This window comes from Cydia splendana, chromosome 17, assembly GCF_910591565.1.
Source record: "Cydia splendana chromosome 17, ilCydSple1.2, whole genome shotgun sequence".
In the NCBI taxonomy this organism is placed as follows: domain Eukaryota; kingdom Metazoa; phylum Arthropoda; class Insecta; order Lepidoptera; family Tortricidae; genus Cydia; species Cydia splendana.
Window position 1 is genome coordinate 16,219,669 of NC_085976.1, and position 8,742 is coordinate 16,228,410.

General features: G+C 36.9%; 1 protein-coding gene across 1 annotated transcript; it reads right to left on the reverse strand.

Annotated features, from left to right (window-relative positions):
• Positions 1-6,563: 6,563 nt before the first annotated feature.
• Positions 6,564-8,204, reverse strand: LOC134798583 (uncharacterized). Its single transcript, XM_063770953.1, has 3 exons — positions 8,080-8,204; positions 6,966-7,183; positions 6,564-6,670 (listed from the first exon to the last, which is right to left on the reverse strand). Exons 1-3 carry the CDS (start codon positions 8,199-8,201, stop codon positions 6,582-6,584), a joined length of 429 nt encoding a protein of 142 aa, XP_063627023.1. The 5' UTR covers positions 8,202-8,204; the 3' UTR covers positions 6,564-6,581.
• Positions 8,205-8,742: the final 538 nt, after the last annotated feature.

The window sequence follows — 8,742 nt, forward strand, 5'->3', positions numbered from 1 at the left end:
CAGGAGATTATAAAATGTACTATGACATCGTTATCTTTTACCTACTCAAAATATTAGCCAATCTAATTTTGTCGCCATTTGCAATTAAATTTGAAACAGCGCCAATAAAGAACAGGGCCGATAAAAGTGAATCATTATTACAAAATTCCAATTATCATAAAAGCGTTGGACACCCCTGGCGCTGTGTTCTTATAGCTGCCGGTTAGTAGCCGAGTCGAACGGGGGGGCGATTTTTGAATTTCGATTGCTCGATTTCGTCACTCGAAAATCGGTGGAAGACGCTGGATGCGGGTCGCTTCCAACCGGCACGTATGGAGGTCCAAGGGGGAGGCCTGTGTTCAGCAGTGGACGGCGTCTTATGGCTGAGATGATCATCACGTGAGATGATGATGTATTTCAAAAATAGCTTATCGCCGTTTTCCACAAATTTTCAAGTGAAGAAATCGAGCGCTCGGAATTCAAAAATCCAGCAAACCAATGAAGCCTGGGCTATAAGCCCGAAAATCGAATTTAACAAATTGCGGGCATTTTTCTCTGTCACTCTATCTATATAATTACGCCATTTACGCCTTCATTAGAGTAAAAAATAAAGTTACACGCAATTTGCGAATTTCGATTTCGCGGTACTTAGGCCCCCTGGGGCCGATTTTTTTAATTTCGAGCGCTCGATTTCGACACTCGAAAATCTGTGGAAAACGGCGGAATCTTGAAATCCGTATCTAATTGGGACTAGTACAAGAGTGATAAAACGGTAATCCGTCACTTTCTTTCGCGCTCTGTTAAAAAGTGTCGGATATTTTGTCACGTGGATAAATCGATCCATAAGTCATAATAGGCCTGCAGTCTATCTAAATGGGCGAATATTTTTTCTACATTTTTGTAAAAACACAATATGTAGGTACTTACCTACAATTGATACAAAACCACTCAATCCAAGTAATCGCTACAAACTTTAATTAACAAACGAAACAGGATAAATGATATCAGTCTGGTCATTAATAACGACAGTACGAACAATTTATTAGACTTCATACCCTCGTCACTGTTAATTTACCCTACAAGTGTATTAGAATAACATCTCAGACTGTTCAGAAACCGAGATTCAATACAATCATAATAATGGAGGATGATTCCGATATAACAATAAAATGAATTTTCATCATATTTTGAAACGGCTTTGAATCGTGCATTCGTGCATGCATCGAGCTTACACGCGCGTTACCTACATTTCCCTACATTTGGTTTTTACCTACGAGCGTTACTTTTCCTCACGTTTGGCCTTAAATGCGCGTACGCCTACCCTGTACCCTGTTGCGTCGTATATTAAATGCTATTCTGAGGGGCTACCGCGAAAACCGAAATTCGCAAATTGCGGGGATTTTTCTCTTTTACTCCAATGAAGGCGTAATAAGAGTGACAGAGAAAAATGCCCGCAATTTGGGAACTCCGATTTTCTCGGTTATTGCCCTGAAACCGCCCTGGTGCTTACGAAATGCAATCGTACGGATATGATGGTCGTTCTTGTCTACGTGACAGCGTGATCCGCGCGCTCTGTTAAAAAGTGACGGATATTTTGTCACGTGGGTAAAGCCATCAATAATACTATACTATACTGTGGTCATATGTTATCATCATGTATTAACCTTAGTAATGTAAGTTAGATTAAGGTACTAACGTTGAAAATGAGTGCATTATGCCGCCGTTAAACGTAAGTTTGGCGAACCTAATATAAGTTTAAAATGTACCATACTTTTCTGAAAAAAAAATTAAAAAAAAAAATATGTACATATGTAATACCATTCGTGTCATATGTATTTTTATTTTTTTTAAGTACCTATTACTTAAAATAAAATCAGTTGGTCGTCACTGTCCCTATTAATTTACTTTAACTACGTATCACTTTTTTTAAGTAGGTAGCTATTTCTTTTTCTTTTCATTATAATGCGTTCAAATTGTATTTTTTTTGTATACACTGAAATTAAACGTTTCATTAGCAAGTTTGGCAAGTAAACGCTCAGTGATTTCCTCGCAGGTGCTCCACTGGAGCGGGTTTTATTCAATTTTTTACGTGACTTCCTCCGCGCGCCTCCGCTTCCGGCTGCTATAACTTGACTGCTACAGAACGGGCACAGCACAACCCTGGTTTATTCTAAATTTGAAAATTAAACTTGGTTTATCTTTATTTGACATGACGGATATGATGGTCGTTCTTGTCTACGTAACAGCGTGATAAAACGGTATCCGTCACTTTCTATCTCGCGGAACGTGACAGTTATTTTATCACGTGGATAAAATAAAACCATCCGATAATAGCCTGCCTGCACACCAATAAGCAAGTAGGTACAGTCATGGAATTTAATTTCCAAGCCACCTTATGGCTCCTCTACACGAATGGCCAACGCCGGCCAATCCAAGGGACGCATTTATGCATTAGAGGGAGCAAGTGATATTGCTATCTCAGTCTACCGCATGGCTGCGTCCCTTGGATTGTAGAGGAGCCATTAGGTTCAGTATCGTATGGCAAACTGTCACCTTAAGATAGGGTTGCCATAAGTGTGGGGACTCAGACCGGGACATTTAAAGAATGATCGGCCAAGAGCATGTCGGGCCATGCTCAGTGTAGGGTTTCGTAGTTTCCATTCTGTCAAAATAGGCCAAATGGGGGCTATTAGTAGGTAAGTATCATGTAAGTACATTACAAGCATAAGGGAGTACTTTTACTAAGAAAAGAAGATTTTTTTGCAATAGGTAACTCAAAAACGACTGGACCGATCATGTTCGCTATAGTTTTCATTGAAAGTATTTATTAAGCTATTTTTTCACGATTTTTCTCATATTTTTTGGACCCATGGTTCAAAAGTTAGAGTGGGGGGACACTTCTTTTTTTTTCGGAGCGATTATTTCCGAAAATATTTACTATATCAAAAAAAAATTTGGAGACCTTTATTCGTTTTGAAAGACCTATCCAACGATACCCCACACTATTGGGACAAAGCCAACATTTTTTTTCAAAAAAGCATTTTGTATGGTAATTTTTTTTTATAGTTTTTCTTTTACCGTTCTGTCACAATGCATGAATTATGTATCCATGCGAAATTGCAGCTTACTAGCACTAACGACCACGGAGTAAAGCCTCGGACAGACAGACAGACAGACAGACATGGCAAACTATAAGGGTTTCTAGGTGACTACGAAACCCTAAAAAATAGTAAAGGTAGAAAAAAAAGGAACTTTTATTACAACAATAGGTAACTTAAAAGGTTTAGCCCTTGCCTAAACACAAAACAATTTTTAACACAGTCATTCTCTGTTTGTAGTCGCTTTTCGCTACAAAGCGGAAAATGCACGTTATATTGTTTTATATTTTACCATTTTACCTTGATTTTTCGTTTTTTTGTTGATTTTCAATGTTTTTCTCAAACTTATTTTGATGTTATTACCTAGAGAGAATTATTATAGTTATTTTACCATTTTTGTTTAGTTTTCAATAAAGAAGGAAGTACGAGAAAATTTTGTTACTTAACAATTGCCTAACAGTTAGGCAATTTTTTTAACAAGTTAGGCCCTAACTTGTTAAAAAAATAACTTTAAGGTAAATTTCTACAAGTAGTACATTTTCTGACATGTTTAAAATACCTACACCATCTTTTTTTTTCAAATTTTTTTCACGCCTTTCACACCGCGCGCGTTTGCCGAAAATGAGGCGTGGAGGGCTGTGTTCAGCGTTGAATAAAAAGTATAAATAATGGAGATAGAGTTCTGCAAGTATAGACTTTATTTATAGGAAAAATATCCTCCACTTTTATAATATTAATTTGGTTTCTTAAATATGAATACTTTTTGAGATATTGGGGAAATAAGAAATATCTACTTTTTTCCCCTTTTTTTGTTTATAACTTTTGTTATTTTTTGTGTGCCTATAAACGCTTCCAATACATTTTTCTAAACAACATTACGAATCTAATGAGGTATCAGTATCACACGTATTTTTAGGAGTAGTATCTCTATTTTTCACCGTTTTCAGTTTCTCGAGTAGACTAAAAGTGAACGGACAAGTGTCAGCGCTTACATCGTTCTATCCACGTACGATTAGCCTAGCTAGTTAGTCGTGTTTATTGTTGGTATATATTTACCAAGTCCAGCCCCCTACTAAGTAACTATGATTTTTAAACCGGGTCAATTTGCTTATCGGCCGGGACACCGGGACACCATGCTTCAAACCAGGACATGTCCCGGCGTACCGGGACGTATGGCAACCCTACCTTAAGAGCTAGCTAGAGCACGACGTTGTTTTTGACGGGTCTCTATTGTTTCCCAGATAGTTTTAAGTCATAATGTATTGTTTAACAAAATGGCGTAGGTGAGCGTTTTCCAAAAAAAGTGTACATTTCATTCATGTCTTCAAAATATTGACTTCTTGGGCTCATTTTACTCAGAATCATTTGTACATTCACGCCTCATAAATGAAAAAATGTGTCCAAAATTTTGTATGAAAAAATATTTTTCCAGTGCGTCACGTTCATACAAATAAAAAAAATATTCATACAAAAATGTGACGATCTGGAAAGGAAATCTTGGGACACATTTTTTCATGCATGAGGCGTGAATGTATAAATGATTCTGAGTAAAATGAGCCCAAGAAGTCAATTTTTTGAAGACATGAATGAAATACACTTTTTTTGGAAAACGCTCAGGTACGCAATGCGACGAAATTAAAAACACGTTTTACATTCCTGGCAACATACCAAAAACAACCTACGTCATTTGGTCGGGTTCATTGTTGCCCATCAGGATCCGGTGGGCAACAACAATTATGTCCTCAACCAAAGACAATAAAATACACCTCAACCATGAATCTAGTATATAACTGGATCTGGCATGAAAGGTGGGGGGAAGTCACCGAATAGAATAGTCTTATGTATCTTTCAGTAGGAGTAGCAACCAAAGAATATAATACTCACGTAGCAACGAAAGAGCTATTATTGTTTGTCCTTGTCACAGTCTCACATTTTATTTGTTCCCTACCGTAAATTTAGTATGGATTATGGTGGGCAGCAAATAAATTCGACCAATCATGTGTCAATCCAGTATCGCATTGCGTATGTTTTGTCCCTCACGGAGGCACGGGTATACCACTTCTATAGGATCCATAGTCTAATAAAACATGGTCTTCCATTCCCAGAGTGACACGGGCCTACGTCACAACAACATGGCCGCTATATATAGCGCTATCGCATATTATCATATAGCGCTGTCGCATGATGACGTAGGCCCGTGTCAGTTAGGTGACCTAGAAAAGACGGGAATGGAGTACCAGGCGGAGTATATTATTATACCATGCACCTCATCACTTTATTAGGACTATCGACTTTGTAGCGGTAGTGTTATACGGGCACACCGCAGTGAAAACGATTTTCTTCGACTGAAATAGGCAGTGGATGGGTCAGTAAGCTTCGCGAACCAGAGGAAACTTAATTACACGTTCAAACATGTGGGCTCGTACAATGCAGGCGGTAAAGTGAGTGAATAAAGGATTTTTTTAACGAAAATTATCGATTTTTTTCGCGTAACTGTGTAACTGTAAAAATAACTAGCCAGTGGCTCTGTGACCTCGCGATGAGCTTCATGAGCTTATAAAATGTAAACAAAAAAATACTTACATCATTATCACAGCGATTTTGTACAGTTTTTATGGGCTTGTATTAAATATACTTATACTAAAATTTTCTACAACTGTGTTTCCCTGTTTCCGTTTTAACCAATTTTTTGTATGATCTAAGATAGTTTTTACTAATAAATGACTACACAGATTAATCGCTACGATTTATAGTTACGTGTGAAGCGGCTATTTGATTTTTGAACTGGCAGTTGACACTGACAATTTTGACAGTTTGATGAATAAGTTGCCAGATGTTTTATTTTCTACCATAGAGGTACAATAATATAGAGAAGACACGGGGGAGGGGCCAAATGACCGAACGAGATACACTTATAGAACTTTCAGTAGGAGTAGCAGAGAAAGCGGTACTATTGCTTGTCCTTGTCACAGTCTCACTTTTTGTTTGTTCCCCACCTTTTTGTTAGTATGGGCTATGGTGGGCAACAAATAACCCGACCGAATTACGTAGATTGTTTTTGGTATATTGTCAGGAATGTTAAAACGTATTTTTAATATTGTCGCATTGCGTATGTTTTGTCCCTCACGGAGGCATGCGCACACCACTTCTATAGGATGCTACTTCTATGTTGTCTACTAATCCTTACTGCAGTAGAAAAAAAAAGTGCGTTCTGCCAATGAAACGCAAGATTGTATTCAGCCCGCCAGGCTTACATAGAAATGAGACCTAAAAGTATAATAGTAATTTTAAAGAATTATTAGTTATTACTTAGACCAAGTTGGCAGCAATTTTGATAGCCCAGATTGTGCAAGTGTTATTTAAACGTCATAATTTCATAGAAGTTTGTGAAAAATGTCATAATAACACAGTGGCATGAACTATAATTATGGGGTACAATTTTGTTTGTTTAAAACATAGGATGGGATAATGAATACAAAAGTAAAAGGTGATATTACATTTTATTTAGCTGTTTAATTTGAATCGCTTAGCACATATGACTAAGACATCGCCACCTCTTTTAGATTTGTAAATTTTCTTGTCAGGTGTAATAGCTGAAATTAAAATAAATACCATTAGATGATTTTTTTTATTTATGTATAGGTATGGAAATACAGTAATATGCCATTTCCGTCAGTAGAAAAACGCGGCAAATTAATAAAAAATTGGCGCGAAGGATTATTGTCCCATTGAAAATTTGAATTTCGTGCCTTTTTCTACTGATAAAATTGTTTGACCAACTTTATTTGGTACAAACACAAACAGAAACACTCTTAACTGTGGACCTTATTACAAACAGCATAAGGTCCACCGATGGACAGTTAACAGTGTGGGTGATATGGTACTTACCTGAATTTTGGTAAATAGGCAAGTATTTTGTAGACTTTTTGGTAGTTTTTACTTTTTGCCTATTTTCTTTGTGGAATCTGGCTAAGTGATGAGAACCAAGTTTAAGACCCAATTCGAATATATTGAGCCGTCGCCTTAGCTTTTTATTGGTCAATATAATTTGCTTCCAAGTTTTGGTCACTCTGACAGCAGTCCTTAATGATGCGTCATCTAAATATCTGAAATGTTTAGTATTATATTTATTTAAATCGCACAACACACACAACTTTTGTAACTTGTGTGACTAGAATAGATTAGAATAGAATGTGACTAAATGTAAGTAAATTTTATTTATTTTTTGAACAATGAAACTACTATACTTAACGCATCTAAATTATTTTTTCTTACGTATGTACACGAATTCAGAATTTCAGTTTTGGGCACTGAAAGAAATCTTTAAAAGCGATATGCCTTTATCAATTAAGAAAAAAGTTATGGACAGCTGTATTTTACCCTGCCTCACTTATAGCTCGCAAACATGGCCACTGACTAATAATAGCAAGCAGGGCATACGTTCATGTCAATCAGCCATGGAAAGGTCAGTACTAAAAATCAGAAGAATAGACAAAGTACGCAACGTGATAATTAAGGAAAAAACCAAATTCATAGACTTTTTAGTACAGGCACTAAAGCTAAAATGGAGATGGGCAGGCCATCTGGCAAGACTGCAGGATGGTCGTTGGACGAAAGCAGCTACGGTGTGGCTCGGACCCACGGGAAAGCGCGGCAGAGGCAAGCCGCGCACGCGCTGGTCAGACGACCTTACGGCGGTCGCTGGCCCAAACTGGATAGCGACAGCTTCAGACAGAGAGCTCTGGAAAACCTTGGAGGAGGCCTATACCCTATAAAAAAGGGGTTCTCATTCATTCTTTTTATCTTTATTTATTTTGTAAATTATCATATTATTTGTGTAACGATGTTGAGAAATTAAAGGCTTTTTTATTTTTTATTTTATTTTATGTACACGAATTCACGTCACAACAATAATATGACTGCGACAGAGACAGTTGCGTTTCGTTCGCTACAGCATTAACGATTGGCATTGTCTACGCACCCAGGACTTAAAGAAACTTACGAAAATATTTTCCAAGACAACTCCAACGGCAAAGACGTTATTGCGTCTTTCTTTATTTCACAAAACCTTTCAGAACCAAATATAAAAATACTGTTAGTATACATGACGTTTCTTGGTTCCATCTAGCGAAAAGAGGGTAGGTACATAAAAATTATTAAATTGAATCACGTTCAGAAATTGATGGAGATGATGGCGTCTTTATTTACTCGCATACCGGTGCGTAAATTAATATTTTATGAACATTTTTATACACATGTAAATGCGCAAATGTGTTATAAACGGGAAAAATATGGGATAAGACTAGAACGCTCTTTTTACTTTATTAAAATAAAGTAAAAAGATATATAAAAAAAATGCAATACTCGTCGCATACTACTTCAAATTGGTAATACAAAACACTTGATTGGGACTCAGTTAATGCCCAATAGTATACTACAGTAACCGGCTGTTGTTAAAATTAGCTGTATTTAATTATCGCTAATTTTCTAATAAAACAAATAATTAAAGTCCCGAAGTGTGGTTACCCCACATTAAATACCTAACTGTCATACCTGTCACTCGATATAAGTTACTAATTATCGATATCACTGCGTGACACTCGTGTAAAGGCCAGTGCAGACGGGCGGGGGAATCATGGTGACAACCGCTCTAAATTAAAAATAA

Excerpts from the sequence above, each read along its gene's own strand:
- LOC134798583 (XM_063770953.1), bottom strand. The coding sequence starts at position 8,201 with ATGGAACCAAGAAACGTCATGTATACTAACAGTATTTTTATATTTGGT. Across the intron at positions 7,184-8,079 it reads TTGTCTTGGAAAATATTTTC|ATATTTAGATGACGCATCAT; the intron begins GTAAGTTTCTTT and ends TAAACATTTCAG. Across the intron at positions 6,671-6,965 it reads GCCTATTTACCAAAATTCAG|CTATTACACCTGACAAGAAA; the intron begins GTAAGTACCATA and ends TTTTAATTTCAG.